This window comes from Asterias amurensis, chromosome 10 (assembly GCF_032118995.1).
Source record: "Asterias amurensis chromosome 10, ASM3211899v1".
Lineage (NCBI taxonomy): Eukaryota > Metazoa > Echinodermata > Asteroidea > Forcipulatida > Asteriidae > Asterias > Asterias amurensis.
Window position 1 is genome coordinate 19,579,146 of NC_092657.1, and position 18,477 is coordinate 19,597,622.

At 39.3% G+C, this 18,477-nt stretch overlaps 1 protein-coding gene across 2 annotated transcripts; it reads left to right on the forward strand.

The window, feature by feature from the left end:
- Nucleotides 1–926: 926 nt before the first annotated feature.
- LOC139943129 (SAP30-binding protein-like) lies at nt 927–17,580 on the forward strand. Of its 2 annotated transcripts, XR_011786755.1 has the most exons (9): nt 927–986; nt 1,792–1,949; nt 4,813–4,943; nt 5,604–5,750; nt 7,817–7,893; nt 9,315–9,427; nt 10,914–11,159; nt 12,469–14,679; nt 14,716–17,580. XR_011786755.1 is itself a non-coding variant. In XM_071939946.1 (8 exons), the coding sequence occupies exons 2-8, from the start codon at nt 1,835–1,837 to the stop codon at nt 12,723–12,725; spliced, it is 1,086 nt and encodes a 361-aa protein (XP_071796047.1). In that variant the 5' UTR covers nt 927–986; nt 1,792–1,834; the 3' UTR covers nt 12,726–17,580. The 2 variants fall into 2 exon arrangements, 1 of the variants encoding a protein (XP_071796047.1); XM_071939946.1 differs by having other exon boundaries at nt 12,469–17,580.
- Nucleotides 17,581–18,477: the final 897 nt, after the last annotated feature.

The window sequence follows — 18,477 nt, forward strand, 5'->3', positions numbered from 1 at the left end:
CTGCAATGAGTTTGTGAAAATTATTGTGTCATATTTGGTCCCTTTGGATTGTTTTTCTGTCTGTCTGTCTGTTTGTTTGTTTCATGTTTGTTTGGGTGTGTTTGAAGTTGGGTGATAGAGGATTAATTCTTGGCAAGCAATCAGTCAATCTCTCTCATTCATGTAACGCTTCCTCTTTTCAGCTGATTTCCTCTTTTTGGGTTCTGATTTTGCTTGTTTTTTTTTTACTTTCTGTGTATAAAAGTATATGAAGTTTATCTTTGCTTTGCCTTTTAATTGTCTATGGTGATAGGTTTAGACATAAAGCAAGTTTTTATACCCTAGGCCAGTATTAATTAGGCTTGGAACTTGGTAGTATCAGTGCGCACCGTTTCGAAAATACAAACAAATGACGGTCAAAGACGAACGTGTGCGATCTTTCACAATAGTACAACGCAATACTTTTGATACAGATAGGCGGCTACAACTACGGCTACTAGAGCTGCGGCACAGATTTCACGTCACATGTAGCCTTGCTCAAGGCAGTCGAATTATTCACTCCGAAAAAAGACCGCCGCTGTATAAAAACCCACCCGTATTCACTGTGCGTAAAACCCACCCGTATTCACTGTGCGTAACATCACACGACACGATGCCCCCGTACACTATCCGCATCCCATGCGGAGGCCTCCGCATGCGGTTAGTGGTGTACGAGTGCGATGACTTGTGTGAACAGTATTCGTGCGATGTGACAGTGTGTATACGGGTGGGTCATTCGGTGTGATCGCACACACCTTGCACAGGGTATACGGCGGGTGGGTTTACAGCTGCGTCTTTTCGGAGCGAATAATGCGACTGCCTTGAGCAAGGCTACGTCACATGCGTTGAGTGACGGACGTTTCGTTATCAATCGTAGCCGCAAATTCGGAAACAGCCTCAAATTCGATCCTCGTCATCCAGACGATTTCGTGAACGTATTAACTGCACTCATCTCTCGGCTGAATCAGGTAAATTTAGTGTTGTTGTTTAGTATTTTGTGATGTATAAATGTTATCAATTCTGGTAAACATATTTAAAGTGTATCGTTATTTTCACTCAGCTACAATTATACAGTTGTTGGAAATCTGTAGCTCATCAAGTAGGAATTTTTGTTTTTACTCTGTTGATTTGTTGATAATGTTTGGCATGTTTAGTTTTAGTCTGGTTCCAATCCAGCGTTGTTCTCCGTGACTCAGTACGTTGTCAAAATAAGGGAATCAGACCAGTTATGAATTTTGTGAAATTCGAATTTTATGTTCCCGTTTATAATAAACGTTTATAGCTTTAGTTTAGTATCGATAATCATATATATAACCCTCCACCCATGCATCATCCATCGACGAGACAACAAATTACAAACATTGGCACCCCCATTAGATTAAAATTCATCCAGAAAAAAAAAAAAACAATCATCCCACGCTCTACTCTAGTCTAGCCCTAGCCCCATAAATCGGTCCAATCCACTCTGTATCCTTGGCCCCAGCACCACTGATTTATTTTAAACACGACACGGCGAAACGTGGGGAAACAAGGGTGGTTTTTCCCGTTATTTTCTCCAGACTCCAAAGACCGATTGAGCCTAAATTTTCACAGGTTTGTTATTTTATATATAAGTTGTGGTACACGAAGTGTGAGCCTTGGACAATATTGTTTACCGAAAGTGTCCAATGGCTTTAAGTGGACTTCTTACTCAAAACAATGCACTCTAATGAGCGTCGTACGCCTGACGGACAATAACGACAAGAAAACTAAGATTTCTCTACCTTTGTCCAGTTCTATTGCGGATTTCCAGGGCCGCAGTTATTGAAGTGTATGAATGAGTCAAGTTAAGATTGATACAATGGCTGGCATTGCATCCCTGGTGGACTACGGTGGAGAGGACTCTGATGTAGACTCGGAAGAGGAAACCAACAAGGATGTTAAAGAACGAGGTAAGTGTATTAGGCAGGGTTGTAGCTAGACCACTGTTAGTGGTGGACAATAAATCAGTTTTAATTTTTTAAAGACGGTGGACACTTTTGGTAATTGTCAAAGACCAGTCTTCTCACTTGGTGTACCTCAACATATGCATAAAATAACAAACCTGTGAAAATTTGAGCTCAATCGGTCATCGAAGTTGCGAGATAATAATGAAAGAAAAAAACACCCTTGTCACACAAAGTTGTCAGTTGTATGCGTTTAGATGGTTGATTTCGAGACCTCAAGTTCTAAATCTGAGGTCTCAAAACCAAATTCCTGGAAAATGACTTCTTTCTCAAAAACTATGGCACTTCAGAGGGAGCCGTTTCTCACAATGTTTTATACCATCAACCTCTCCCCATTACTCGTCACCAAGAAAGGTTTTATGCTAAAAATTATTTTGAGTAATTACCAATAGTGTCCACTGCCTTTAAGTCCACCAAGGGCGAGTGGACTAGCAAAAATTTTCATCATTAATCATGTGACCCTTATTGCTGAAGTGGCGCATGGTTTCCGGGTGTCGGGACACTTCGTACCTTTGCCACTTCGTACCCTGGACACTTCGCACCTTTTCAAGGTACGAAGTGACTTTGGACACTTCGTACCTTGGACACTTCGTACCTTCTCACGAGACACTTCCTACCTTCGTACTAATTCGGGATTTTAGCATCGTTAATGATTATTTTATGCTTTGTGATCGGATGATTATGAAATAAAAGCAAATCAAACCAACTGTTACTATTTTGTTGGGACCAAAGGAGCCATTTTGACGATTGCGTGATTGTTTGACTTTAAAAAATGTGTAAAAAATATTGGCGGAAGATGTTGTCCTTGGCGGTAATTAACTTAATATTAACTTCACATTAAAAATGACATTCACATATTATTCAAACAAAAATTATAATTCATTATGTATTGTTTATCTCAACGAACATTAAATTATTGAGGAATACACATTTTAATGAAGGTAAGAAGTGATGCGGCTGAGGGTACGAAGTGACTTAGCTGATGGTCACTTCGTACTCCGCCCACGGTACAAAGTGACCAATAGTGCTGGGCGAATAGTGAAATTTTGTTATTCGGATACCGCTGGCCAACTATCCGAAATTAACCGGATATTCGAATAGCTTTTTCGCCGCAAGAGGGCGCTATTTAAAAAAAAAAAAAAAAAAATCTTTTTTTTTTTTTTTTTTTTTGCCGCTAGAGGGCGCTGTTCGTTTGTGAATGAGATCTTATGGGCGGATTGATATTAGTTTTAGACAGTGTCACTCGGTTCATTCATAAAAATGACCGGATCTAATTTAAAGATGGCGATTTGCTTTTTGTTTTGATCGTGATTGACTCTACGTGAAGGAAAACTTTTGTAATCTTTGAACAAATTACGTGTGAAATGTCATTGTTTTAACTCTTCACGGAGGTGAGCATAGTTAAATACTTAATTTATGCTGTTTTATGCTGTCTTTTAATAGAAGTCTCATAAGAATTCAGACAAAACATTCATATCAGTTGTCGCTCGACGTCCGCGGATATTCGGATATTAAAGAATATCCGGTTACTCGGTTGTAATTACAGAATTATCCGGTTTGTAAATAGGTATTCGCGCCCTATGCGGATATCCGGTTAAGAAAAAAAAGGCATTCGCGGTTACGGATAGGAAAACCTATTCGCCATTAACCGGATATTCGAATAATTCGCCCAGGCCTAGTGACCAATTTGGTTACGGTACGAAGTGTCCCGAAGGTACGAAGTGTCCAGGGTATGAAGTGGCAAAGGTACGAAGTGTCCGACATCCGGTTTCCATACTGTTTTAATGTCATGGGGGCCATACATTAAGTTGAATGACCTTTTGACTGTGTTCTTTCTCTGTGACATTTGATATTCTCATTAGCTGTGTCTCAGATCAATGCATGCAATAGTTTGGAAATCTGTGCTGGGCGGCATAATGTATTTTTCTCAGAGTGCTGGGCTAAAAATTGTGAGTCCTGGGCAGGACTGCCCAGCACCGCCTACCGTGGCTACAGCACTGGTGTAAGGTAAAACCCTTTCATGCATAACACTTCAGAGTTTGCCTTAAAGAGCAGGCATGCAACTCTTCCGCGTCTTTGGGGGGTTTTTTCAGATTTTTTTTAAAGCCTTATATATGCCTGGCATTAACAAGGTACAACTACAATCATGTAAAACAAGCCTAGTACATGCTAACAATGCACCTAAGAGCATAATAAACCTCAACATTTTCTAGGGTACCATTGTGGGTATCGTGTCCCGTGGCGTTTCGGCTGCCTCGCTCTCACTTGCATTGTGCCTTTGAAAATTTTCCTCTTTTTTTTTCAACGGGCAGTTGCATGCCTGAAAGAGTCTGGGTACTTTTTGCAGGACACAAAACACAATGTCCACAGATTTACATAAAACATACATAATTTGAGGATAATGATGGTAGAAAGCTTCCCTTAAAATAGTGCTTACAGGAGTGCTGTAGCCTTTGAGAAATGAGTCAAACAAATCACGAAAACAATTTGCGTCTCAGGAGACGAAAATTATTTTAGCATGTGAAACGTCTTTGTGTGATGTTGTGAACCAATACGGCACACCATTTTAAGGAGTCCAATTTCGACTCCACAAAACGGCCGAGCGTGTTGGTTCGCAAAGTAAAAGGAAAAACTGAGCAATTTCGAAGCACATTTGTGTGGATAATTTCATGTATATTCTACATTTAACGGTTTTAAACGCTTTCCAACTTGCCTGATCCAAGGCAACGTGTCCCTATACCTTCCCTTGAATGGATTTGTTGGCCAAGTTGAGCTAACACACTAATGAATTTGTTTTTTGTTTTGAAAGGTCTGGTGTCCTATGGCACTGATGAAGGCGGACTACAGAAAGTAGCAGCAGAGGCTGGTGAGGGAGGCGAGGTACAAGACATTGATATTATTAGTGATGATGAAATGCCACAGATTAAGGGGCTGGCCAAGGTAGGTTTATTCATATTTCCGGACGGCGCTTTTTTGTCCCTTTAAAGCCAGTGGACACTATTGGTAATTGTCAAAGACTAGCCTTCACAGTTGGTGTATCTCAACATATGCATAATTTACCAAACCTGTGGAAATTTGAGCTCAATCGGTCATCGAACTTGTGAGATAATAATGAAAGAAAAAAACACCCTTGTCACACGAAGTTCTGTGCATTTAGATGGTTGATTTCGAGACCTCAAGTTCTAAACTTGAGGTCTTTAAATCCAATTCGTTGAAAATTACTTCTTTCTCGAAAACTATGGCACTTCAGAGGGAGCCGTTTCTCACAATGTTTTATATCATCAACCTCTGCCCATTACTCATCACCTAGAACATGTAGAAAGGTTTTATGCTAATAACTATTTTGAGTAATTACCAATAGTGTCCACTGCCTTTAAACACCAGTGCTTGGCTAAACGTTTCATATTGTTTCAATGGGTTGCTGATGATTTAATATTCATGGCGTCTGTTAACTCTGAGTCAGCCAAATGAGACTACTGCTGTTTCACGTTTCATATTGTTTCAATAGGTTGTCGATGATATTCATGGCATCTGTTAACTCTGAGTCAGCCAAATGAGGCTACTGCTGTTTCATGTTTCATATTGTTTCAATACATGTAGGTTGCCGATGATTCCATATTCATGGCGTCTGTTAACTCTGAGTCGGCTGTAGCGTTATCGGAGAGCATCAGACGGTCTTGCAGTACGGATGAAGGAGATGTAAGATTACCCCCAGAGCCTTCAGGGAGATGCTCTAAACATCTACAGGTAAGCAATCCACTGGAGGATAACAATAGTTGAAGTCACGACTACTACAAAAACACATGTAGTTGCCACTTCCTGCTTGATGAAACAATTGTGTCAATCACAACTATTCACGACAACATAATTTACTTACAAAACACAATCCTTCATTCCCTTCAGTCCTTTGAAGGGTGTCGTGGCCGAGCGGATTAGAGCACCGAACTCAAGCTCTGGTGATTCTGTTCAGAAGAGTCATTACACTTTTGTCCCTGAGCAAGACACTTAACTACCTGCTTCTCTCCACCCAGGGATAAATGGGTACCTGTGGGGGCAGAGATGGTTCTTGTGATTGATTTAGCAGAGTAGCACCATATTTGTTGCATATGCTGTATAGTGTCATGGCCGAGTGGTTAAGAGCATCAAGTTCAAGTTCTGGTGCGAATTCACCGGAGTGTGGGTTCGAATCCCGGTCGTGACACTTGTGTCCTTGAGCAAGATACTTTACTATAATTGCTTCTCTTTACCAAGGGATATAAATGGGTACCTGCGAGGGTAGAGGTTGATATTGTGAATGAAAAAGCCTTTGGAGCTGTACTACTGATTGCCCAGGTTGTATTCTTAGAAACATTTAAACGGATGTTATTGGCCCAATGACCAGGTCACTAATGTAAAGCGCATTGATACTGTTAATATTTGTTACACAAGGCTGTATACCCAGGGAGCTGAAATGGTTTAACCCCTTTAAGTCCATTTTCATTTTGAAAAGGGCTCTTCCATTGAAAAATCTTAAAGTCTATGGGAATTTTTGAAAGGGCACCAAAGGCCAATACAAGGGCAACAGAGGCTATGGCCATTGGACCCTTTCGGTAAACAGTATTGTCCAAGGCCCACACTTTGTGTACCACAACTTCTATATTAAATAACAAACCTGTGAAGATTTAGGCTCAATCGGTCATCGGAGTCGGGAGAAAATAACGGGAAAACCCACTCCTGTTTTCGGGCGTTTCGCCGTGTCATGACATGTGTTTATAACAAATCCGTAATTCTCGCTAACGAGAATTTATACTGTTTTACCGTTTTCTCAAAAAGTGAAGCATTTCATGGACTAATATTTCAAGAGAAGTCTTTCGCTATTACCTTCTGTAAACCCTGTAAGTTATTTGTAAATCTGTGAACTTTTTTTTTTTATGGCCGTTTTTAAAAAGTTTTATTTGAACGTGTTTTGGTGGTCTCTAGCATCCGTCATGTGCACCAAAGTGTTAAAGGCAGTGGACACTATTGGTAATTACTCAAAATATTTATCATCATAAAACCCTTCTTGATTACGAGTAATGGGGAGAGATGGATGGTATGAAGTGAGAAACGGCTCCCTTTGAAGTGATGTAGTTTTTTGAGAAAGAAGTAATTCTCCACGAATTTGATTTCGAGACCTCAAGTTTAGACTTTGAGGTCTCGAAATTAAGCATCAGAAAGCACACCACTTCGTGTGACAAGGGTGTTTTTTTCTTTCATTATTATCTCGCAAATTTGAGGACCGATTGAGCTCAAATTTTCACAGGTTTGTTATTTTATGCATAGATGTATGTTGAGATACACCAACTGTGAAGACTAGTCTTTGACAATTACCAATAGTGTCCACCGTGTTTAAGGAATGATTTAAGGCCCAGTGACCAGGGGTAATAATTTGAAGCGCTTTGGGGAAAGCGCTGAATAAGAACTGACTACAGGTAATATTATTAATATTTATATTTCAGCACAAACTTTAATATATATTGCACCTGCAGCAAACAACAGTCGAGTAGTAAATTTCACTAGTCACCCAGGCTTAGACGCGGCCATACCTGCTTGCTCCTCTCTTGTACATGTACATATATGTAGTTAATTCCTAGTTGTTAATTTATTATTTGCTTTTAGATTATATTGTTTCTGTATAATTTAATGCACTTTAGATTTGTTAAATTTCTATGTACTGTTTAATTCTCACAATTTTTCTTTTGTTTTTCAAAAAGAGTATGGAATAAACGTATTATTGAATTGACTTGTCTGAAAAATATACTTATAACCTTTTTATTTTTCGTTTTTCTTCCCAGGATAAAATCAGCAGCTACTACAAGAAAGGGTTCAATCTTAACCAGGTCCAGACCAGGAAAGACTTTAGAAATCCAAGGTACATGTAAAGGCAGGGCTGTATAATCTGTGTGTCAGGGGGTTGATTAGGGGTGTGTGTTCCAAAATGTTATATCTCTCACTGGACCCAAGCAAAAAATATTGACTAAAGGCGCGGGGGCCAATTTCATAGAACTGCTTAAGCAAAAAAATTTCTTAAGCACGAAAACAGCTCGCTTATTTTACACATGTTACTGGCAAAAGATTTATGTCATATACATACATTGATTGTGACTGGTATTTAGCTGTTGTTCACTTAACATAACAATTGAGTGGAGTCTTGGCCGGTAATCTGGTTTTACTAAGCAGGGATTCTTTTTCTTAAGCAAAATTTTGTGCTTAAGCAGCTCTATGAAATTGGACACTATTGGTAATTACATGTAGTCAAAACAATTGTTAACATAAAAACTTACTTGTAACAAGCAATGGAGAGCTGTTGATATTATAAAACATTGTGAGAAACGGCTCCCTCCGAAGTAATATAGTTTTCGAGAAAGAAGTAATTTTCCAACAAAATATTTGATTTTGATTTCGAGACCTCAGAATTAGATGTTGAGGTCCCGAAATCATGCATCTGAAGGCACACTACTTCGTGTGACAAGGTTTGTTTTTTTCCATTATTATCTTGCAACTTCGACGACCCATTAAATGTTCCCAGGTTTGTTATTTTAAGCATTTTATATGTTGAGATACACCAGGTGAGAAGACTTGTCTTTGACAATATTACCAAAGGTGTCCAGTGTCTTTAACAATTTTCTGCTTGTAGAAGTTAGCTGGGTACCATTTACAAATTGAACATGTGACATGGTAGTTTGGCGTGTAACTTGTTCTTAGCTACTTTTTGTCATTTTGCCTTGAAGCAGCTTTACATACATGTATGCTTTAGGCCCTGAAATTGTCAGCAGCAGAGTGTGGGTTCAAATCCCGGGCATGAGACTTGTGCCTTGAGCAAGGCACTTAACAGTAGTTGCTTCGTAAAAAGTTGGGAAGTTACAATACTTGTAGTGCATTCTGCTCTACCAGCAATGCTCCTAGTTAATGGTACACATGCCTACATTCATATGGATTGTAAAGGGGTGATCCTGTTTCAGCCCAGGGAGTATGTGGCAACGTTCCCCTGTAGCCTGCACCTTAGAGTGGCCATCCAGGGTCTTGTGACATTAGTTAGGTGATCTCTTATAAAAGTGTCTCTAACATAGCACTCGCATTACACAGGAATGTATGAAATTGTCAAAACCTTGTATTCTTGCTTTAAATATTGCAGATTGTACACACAAAACAAGTATGTACGAGATGTTAAAATTTTACAAAATAGTGCTAGATAACGTCTTTGGTTTAGCAACAGGACGTCAATCCAAATGAATTTCAACCTTACAGCCCCTCATAAAAACTCTTTTTATTTTTCCTGATTTGCTGTTCTAGTATTTACGACAAACTCATCTCCTACCTACGAATAGATGAACTTGGGAGCAACTATCCGAGTGACGTCTACGATTCCCATGGATGGGATGAGAACTCCTACTATGAAGCACTTGGTAAGTCCACAATCCCAACTTTAACCCTTCTACTCTTAGTACCATTGAGTTGACTTCATATAATTGATGCTACTCGGACTGACTTTGGCTCAAGACGCTGTGACCACATGTTTTTGCAAAGTTAGAAATACGCTTTTGTCATCCTGGGCAGCACAAACAGTTGACTAACCATTCATAAATACCTAAGAGTATTAGACAGCTTATTCATTCTGATTGGTCGAGAGGGCATCATGTGGGGGTGTTTAAACGGATGATTTAACACCAGTAAAAAGTGTTTAAACATGGACGTTACACGTGAGCTTGTACCTGTGCTTGTCAGACAGTTTATTTATTCCTATTCGTCCAAAGCAACGGCTGGAACATCTGTGCCACATCACGCAATACACGCGACACACACGCCAATCTCCTTATAAGGAGTTTTCACCAGAGGGCTTAACCATTTCATAGCAGGAGGGGTGTTTTGTTGAAAGAAATCATTGAACAATTATTATTTGTGCATTTTTCAAACTTTAGGACCAAATTTTGTTGATGTGTTTTGACCGAAAAGATGAATGGGAATATAAATGTCCCTGGCTGGTATTAAACAATCTTTTAGAAACATTTATTCCCTTATTCAAAACCATTCAAAGCAACAATTAGTGTGTGTTTGCATTAGAGCTTCACAGAACTATCTGTGAATAGTAATTACACATATTGTGTTTTGCATTCTGGTTCTTTAAAGCCATTGCACCCTTTCGGTAAACAGTGTTGTCCAAGGCCTGGAATTTCATCTTTTAGAGGGCAAGTCCATTTTCATTTTGAAAAGGGCTCTTCCATTGGAAAATCTTAAAGTCTATGGGAATTTTTGAAAGGGCACCAAAGGCCAATACAAGGGCAACAGAGGCTATGGCCATTGGACCCTTTCGGTAAACAGTATTGTCCAAGGCCCACACTTTGTGTACTACAACTTCTATATCAAATAACAAACCTGTGAAAACTTAGGCTCAATCGGTCATCGGAGTCGGGAGAAAACAACGGAAAACCCCACCCTTGTTTCCGCACGTTTCGCCGTATCATGACATGTGTTAAAAATAAATCCGTAATTTATTTGACACCTTGACACCTTTGGTAATTGTCAAAGACCAGTATTCTCACTTGGTGTATTAATATTGTTTGTATTATTGTTATTATTTATTCGGCCGTCTCACAAAGTACACTATGCTTAAATTTTGGACTCGATTGGTCATCAAATTTTCAAGAGAATAATGAAAGAAAAAACACGCTTGTTACTTTACTCTGTGTGATGTATTTTAATAATGACAAAACTTGTTCATGACGTTTACCTCGTTTACCTCTGATTGTCTAGAAGACGATCAGAGCATACTGATCGAAACGTCGAGTTAATCCAACGGTTCTTTTCAGAACCACCCCAACTCATTTAGAGATTGTTATTACATGATGTTACCACAATCTCTTCTATACCTCAATGAATAAATCTCCTTTTTAGCTAAGGCACAAAAAGAGGACATGGCAAGACGAGAAAAGGAAAAGAAAGAACGAACCAAAGTTGAGTTTAAGATGGGTATGGCCAGGAAGACGCCCGTAGGAGGGCCAGTAGCAACGATCATCCCCACTATTGGTGTGACGGGTACAACGACATCATCCACGGTAATGTCCACTCTTCCTGCAATGTCTGCTGTTCAACCGTTGCTCTCAATCACGACCAGTCACTCACTGTCGGCTACCTCAACAGGTAAATACTCTCTAAACATGTTATCACAAAAGAGCGAGTGCAGTATGAAAAAGTATAGTGCTTCGGATGTGCGACGCAGATGCGCTGTATTTTTCCTTGTGCCACGAATGCGAGTTATAACAAATTTATCTTCCAGTTTCATGTATGTCAACGCGCAAAGTTTCAAATTTCAGAACGTTATTTTGCGACGAAGCGCACAAAGTGTAGAATGTATTTTTTGCACTGTCTGTGGTCATGCCCCAAGTTTGCTTGAAGATAAATTTGTTGTCACACGCGCATTCGTGGAAATACGGAAGATATAGCGCAGAAGTGCTATATTTTTCCGTATTCCACTCGCCCTTGTGTGATAACTTAGTGTTTTGGGTTTTGTTCTCACTTGAAGTATTTGTGTTGGACATGAGGATACCTTTCCAAACACTCTAGCTGCATTTTAGTGATTAAAGACACTGGACACTGTTGTAATTGTCAAAGACCAGTCTTCTCACTTGATGTATCTCAACACATGCATAATAACAAACCTGTGAATATTTGAGCTCAATTGGTCGTCGAAGTTGCGAGAAAACAATGAAAGAAAAAACTCCCTTGTCACACAAAGTTTTGCGCTTTCGAGTGCTTGATTTCGAGACCTCAAATTCAGGACTACTTCACTTCAGTGTTCAGAGGGAGCCGTTTCACACAATGGTCTTTAATTATCAATCTCTACCCATTACTTGTTACCAAGTAAGGTTTTATGCTAACAATTACTGTGAGTAATTACCTATAGTGTCCACTGCTTTTAAAGGAACACGTTGCCTTGGATCGGACGAGTTGGTCTATAAAAAGCGTTTGAAACCGTTTGTTATGAAATGTATATGGTTAGAAAGATGTTTTAAAAGTAGAATATAATGATCCACACAAGTATCTCTCAAAATTGCACGGTTTTCTTTTTACTTCGCGAACTATCACGGTCGGCCATTTATGGGGGTCAAAATTTTGACTCCCATAAATGGCCGACCGTGTTATTGGACGAGGTAAAAAGAAAACCACGCAATTTCGAGGCATATTTGTGTAGATCATTGTATTCTACTTTTACATCATCTTTCTAACCATATGCATTTTATAATAAACGGTCAAAAAACGACCAACTCGACCGATCCAAGGCAACGTGTTCCTTTAAGGTGATTTTATTTGGATTTTTGAGGTGTCGTTGCGAAGTTTTGTTCTTTGAGAACTAGCTAAGCTATCAGTTTTACTACTGGTAGTGGGTTTTGCGATGTAATTAATGTACCATCCCTTTTCTCATTTTTTGGTGGTGATCTCACCTTTGCAGATGAACCCGAGAGAAAAAGGAAATCCAAGTGGGGTGTGGTCCCTTCCGAGGTGACATCAAGACCCCTCCTCCCGCTGCCCACACCCATCCCAACCTTCCCAATCACCATGATTCCAAGACCCCAAGTCAGCCTCGTCAGCGCCTTAGTAACAAACCCCGTGGGTGTACCGCCCGTCTTCGCTCCCGTGACCTCCGGCATAAAGACAACCGTCATTCCATCAGTGGGTGTCTTAAAGAAACCCAAGACGGACAAATGATGTTAGGCCAAACAAACTTCTGAGGAGATTTTTTATTGCTGAACGAAACAAATTAAGCCCGGCATCAGGGGTAACATTTTAGACTGGATGAAATGTTGGCTGGTGACTTGGGGTTTTTTTTGTAACAGGATTTTTTCTGTGCTTAGCTCATGACAAACTGAACGTTTTAAAGAGTCGTCTGCTTTTTCCTGATGTCAGGGTTTTCTTTTATATCAAGTTCTGTTCAAAGCATTTTTATATAACGGATGCGCAGTCTTACTCGCTGAACTCGGGCTCTATCAGCCAAGTTGTCCAGGTGTGGGTTCTAAACATGTTGTTTTTAAGGTTTTTCCCCCTTGCACATCAAAGCTTCAGGGCCCAATTTCATGGCTCTGCTTACCGTAAGCACAGAATCGGCGCTTACGGAAGCAGAGAATTCTGTGATAACGGCAAGTGTATTTCACGGGTTAGCGTTTGGGCTTCTGCGCGTGCGTACTTCACGTTACTAGGCATTCTAAGCTTACAAGGCTAGCGAAGAAATTCGGCGCTTGCACGTAAGCGGGGAATCGTGATCGTAAGCGCAGGATTCGGCGGTAACCTGAGCCATGAAATTGGGCCCTGTTGCAGCTTCATTGTGCAAGGTCGAAAAAACCATGCTTTGACCCCAAGGTATACTGTTTATCAAGTGCTGCCTGAAGTACTGAGCAGTTCGTTGTCCAACTTGATTTATGCTATACTACCTGAGCCCAATTTCATAGCGCTGCTTAATGGTATGCAAACTTGCGAGCCTACTGTAGCAGAAAAATTTGCTTAAAGCCTTAGCGTATTTCACAGGTTAGCAGAAAAAATGGGCGGCCATATTGCATGTTTACCGTGGATTTACATTGTGACGTTATTGGTTTTCGTGCGGTAAGCACCGGAGGGTTAGCGTGCCTTTTTCGTGTGCTAACGGTTAGCACTGCTATGAAATAGAAATTGCACAGTAAGCACAAAATCGGCCGCTAAGCAGCGCTATGAAATTGGGCCCTGGTGAATTCTGAGTGTGGTGGTTGTGTTCAGAGCCTTTGATAAGGCTATACATGTAGACCTTTCAGAGGCTGGATGAAACAATAGGCTGGTGCCATGTTTGGTTAATGAATGTTAGCCTTCATTACTGTTATGGAAACGGGGAACATGACCAAGATGGTGACATCATGAAGAAGGTCTATGAGCAGGACGCAATATTTTGTTCTTACCACACGCTTGCCACAGGGTCAACAGTAAAGTGATCCAGAAAAGCACCCATACCTTATGCATGTCTGTTATGGCCAGCATGTGGTATGACGGGAAAACAAAATTGCGAGCCGAATAATTGAATCATGCTGGCAGCCTCGCTGTTTTTAAATATTTTTTTCTCAAAAATAACTTCAAGTAATTTGGAGGGTTAGTGTTCTTTTGTTTTTTATTGTAGTGGTAAAATAAACAGTAAATATAAAACCTACATACACTGTTTGTTTAGTTGCGTTATTGGAAGACAAGTAACTTGTTGAATGTTGGCATTATTTCTACGGGTGGGTTGGGCTTCAATAGCTGAAAAAGTAACTGGTAACGAGTAATGGGTAGAGGTTGGTAGTATGGAACACAGTGAGGAACGGCTCCCTCTGAAGTGGAGTAGTTTTTGAGAAAGAATTTACCACGACTTTGATTTCAACACCTCAGATTTAGAATTTGAGGTCTCGAAATCAAGCATATGAATGAAAGCACACAATTTCGTGTGACAAGGGTGGGTTTTCTTTTCTTTCATAGTTATCTCGCAACTAAGACGACCAACTGAACTCAAATTCTCACAAGTTTGTTATTTTATGCGTATGTTGAGTACACAATTTCTTCCTCCATGGATACACCAAGTGAGAAGACTGGTCTTTGACAATTACCAATGTGTCTAGTGTCTTTTATTTCAACAAATCAAACATGAAACAGCCGTAGATTGGGAAGCGTTGGTTCCCAATGACCTTTGACCTAGTCAAAAGAGCTTGGTTCCCAATGACCTTTGACCTAGTCAAAAGAGCGCTGTATTTTGAACTTTGTGTCGAATTAATGTTGTCGGTCTCTCCAACGTCCGTCAACGATTAGTATTGTTTTGACTAAAGTGAAACCTTGTGATTAAAGGCAGTGAACACTATTGGTAATTACTCAAAATAATTATTACCGTAAAACCTTTCTTGGTGATGAGTAATAGGGAGAGGTTGAAGGTATAAAACGTTGTACGAAATGGCTCATAGTTTTCGAGAAAGAAGTTATTTCCACGAATTTGCTACAATATATTATGGCTACAAAGTTGTGCCCTCTGGTTAAAAGAATCCTGGATCCGCGCGTGACTAGTCTGGGCCCAAGACTATGGTGCTTGATCCTGGATGGTGTACTACGCGCGGTTGAATCGCCAAAGCGCGCCCGCTACGGTATGATTTAGTTACGTGGACGGCTTGAAATCTAGACTACACTTTGCGTGACCAGCATCCGAATGTGCGAACAGTTTTTCGATAATTATTCACAAGGTCCACACTCGACTCAAGGTGAAAACTAATATTGTTAATCAAGAAGTGATTTTTGTTTTATTCACTAACCGAATAATTATTTAAATACATAAGATATAGACTTCGTTTAACAAGTTTTGTTTGAATTACCCTGTTGAAAGTGTCTGATAATTTATTTTCTTCATCCAAAATTGTTGAGATTTCCTGTCCATTAATTTGAGTTTGTTGAGTTTGTCGTCCTGCAATTTGGCCTCGATGAGTGAATGATCGTATAGTTATTAACAAATAATTATTGTTGATGCTATTCACCAATCTAAAGTTTACGTACAACAAGTTTAAGAAAAAGAGGTAAACTAAAAAGGTAATTATTTATTTGACAGGTCTTTTCAGTCACCTGGAAATAGAATTTTTTTTCTTTCAACGTAAGAGTATATGCTTACGAACAATAAAACTATTTTTTTAGTAATTGTTTGTCACGATTTATATGTTTAAAAAATATATAAAGTTGTTTGGGGGGCTGACTCCTCCTACCCCTTTTGTGACGTCATTCAAGGCAGACTTTGCCTGCAATGCGTATAGTAAATACACGTGCAAAGTACATGTACGTCCAAGTCGTGAGTTGGTACATTTCAAAAAGTGTTTTTCTGCATTCATCAGCAATACACCGGTCGGCATTGCCGGAAAAAAACAATATTTGTTTTTTGAAACGTACAAACTCACGACTTGGTCCGTACATGTACTTTGCAATTGTGTTTACTATACGCATTACAGGCAAAGTCTGCCGCGATTGACGTCACGAACAGCGCCCTCTCGGGTCGGGGTCTACTCTTAAATTTGTAAATAACATAAGAACTGATTTTTTAAAACCTTAGTTAACTGTTTATTCACATTCAACTCATCAAAACACATATATTAGTGACAAAAGCTTTATTTTGAAAAAATACCACTTCCAGGTGACTTTAAAGGAACACGTTGCCTTGGATCGGACGAGTTGGTCTATAAAAAGCGTTTGTAACCGTTGTTTTTAAAATGCATATGGTTGGAAAGATGTTTTAAAAGTAGAATACAATGATCCACATAAGTTTGCTTTGAAATTGCGTGGTTTTCCTTCTACTGTGCGAACTAATGGGAGTCAAAGTTGACTCACATTATGGCCGACCGTGTTAGTCAACGAGGTAAAAGGAAAACCGTGCAATTTTGAGGCATGTTTGTGTGGATCTTTGTGTTCTACTTAAACAACATCTTTCTACCCATATGCATTTTATAAAATCGGTTTCAAACGCTTTTCAAAGACCAACTCGACCGATCCAAGGCAACGTAGACACTCAGCTATACAAATATGATGTGTGTTTTTGGCCGTCCAGATCCATAACCTACCATAATAAATTTGAATTTCCATTCCACAAAAATTACATCCCCTTCATTAAATATTTAAACACACACTATGATTGTTTCATACAGTATTTTTGCTGTTCTGTTCTACCGAGTTTTCGAATTATTTATTTCACTAAAAACCCAGCTTGCTTTTGGTTTCAACCATGAGATTCAACAATGCTTGACAAACTAAAGCCCTTTTCACACTGTAGTATGACCCGGGAAATTCCGTGGAACTTGTGGTCGATCTTTTCACATTAAACAAAAATCTCTGGAATTTCCCGGGAAATAAGTTATTGCCAGGAGATAATCAACCCTGTGCAGGAGGCGGTGGGGTTAAAAACTCCCGGGATTTTCCCGGGAAATGGCTCTGTAGTGTGTACAGGGCTTTAGATTGCCGAAACTTGTCAACATACATTCACGCCTGTTCTTATTGAAACGGGTGTCCCTACAAATCAAGCGGGTTTTATTTACTAGCGATCCACGGCCCCGTAACCTCTTGACTTTTCATTCAATGGAGTATTGTGAAGCAGTGCGGTAGAACAATCTGATTTCACATTCTCTTCTAAAAAAATCACAATATTTTATTTTACAAAGTTTTAAAATGTCACTTTATAAATTCTCCAAAAAGTTCTACACAAATCACTTAGATAACTAATATATTGTAAGCCATTCACGTGCCATGTATTTATACTACTAAAAGATTCTTGTGCACATAAACAATCAATTAAAGAAAATGCAATTTCAAAAGGTCTTTTCTGAAACACTCTGTTGAACATTTGTAGTACTTTTTGTTTTTATCCATAGTAAAGGCACTTTAAAGGCACTCCACAAAAGTAAGCATAGTTAAAAAAAAAAAAAAAAATGTATTTCTACAACCATGCGGCTTGCACCTAATCAAACACAATTATTTGTATACATTATCACAACAAGTTAATAATAATTACTATTATTTTTTTTAAGACATTAAAGCCTGATTTTTAAATATTTTTCATGTTGAATTAATAGAATTTGTTTTTAGCCTTGTTTTCGATTTTTTTTTTCAATTCAATTTTATGTAACTTAACATGAAACTTGCCTTTAAGTGTACATCAACGATAAAATTCACAATTTCTTTAAACAAAGTAATAGAAAGAAGAAAAAACGAGTTAAAATAATGCACACGTCGGGTGGTCGCCACCGGAGCAGCGCCCTTGATTCCTCTTCCCTTCCGTTCTTTCAATTGATATAAAATTAAAATGTCCAAAAAAAGTTTAAAAGCCCATTTTGATCTCTGTGTTCATGTGAAGAGTAACGAGCGTCTCTTCCAGCAGCGAAAAAATCCTTTCCAGATCAACGAGTCAATCAATTCATGTTCCATTTTGTAAGAGTTTGAGTTGATATATATCACGAATCAATGTGTGGTAAAGAGGTTTTCAACTAGTGGTTTAATCCCAACGAGGCCGGCCTGGTTCTTGATCATTTTACCGAGACGAAGTCGAGGTAAATTATCAAGAACCAGGCCTCGGCGGGATTAAACCACTAGTTGAAACCGATTCAACACACTTTGATTCCCATTCATAAATACCTTTTCGGTCACAAACATCATCACTTTTACGGTCGAAAAGTAAAATAAATGAAAAAATTATAATTGTTAAATGATCTCTTTCAACACAACACAACACCCCTCCAGCTACGAAATGGTAAAGCCCTCCGCCGCCCTCAGGTAAACAACTCCTTAAAAGGGAATGCTGTGCGCGTCGCGCGTATCGCGTGATGTGGCACAACTATTTCAGCTGTTGCTCTCGACCAATAGGAATGAAGAAACTGTCTTATAAGAACAGGTGCCAGGTCGCGTGTCACGCCCATGAATTAACACTTTTTACCGGTCATAAACAAAGGTTTAT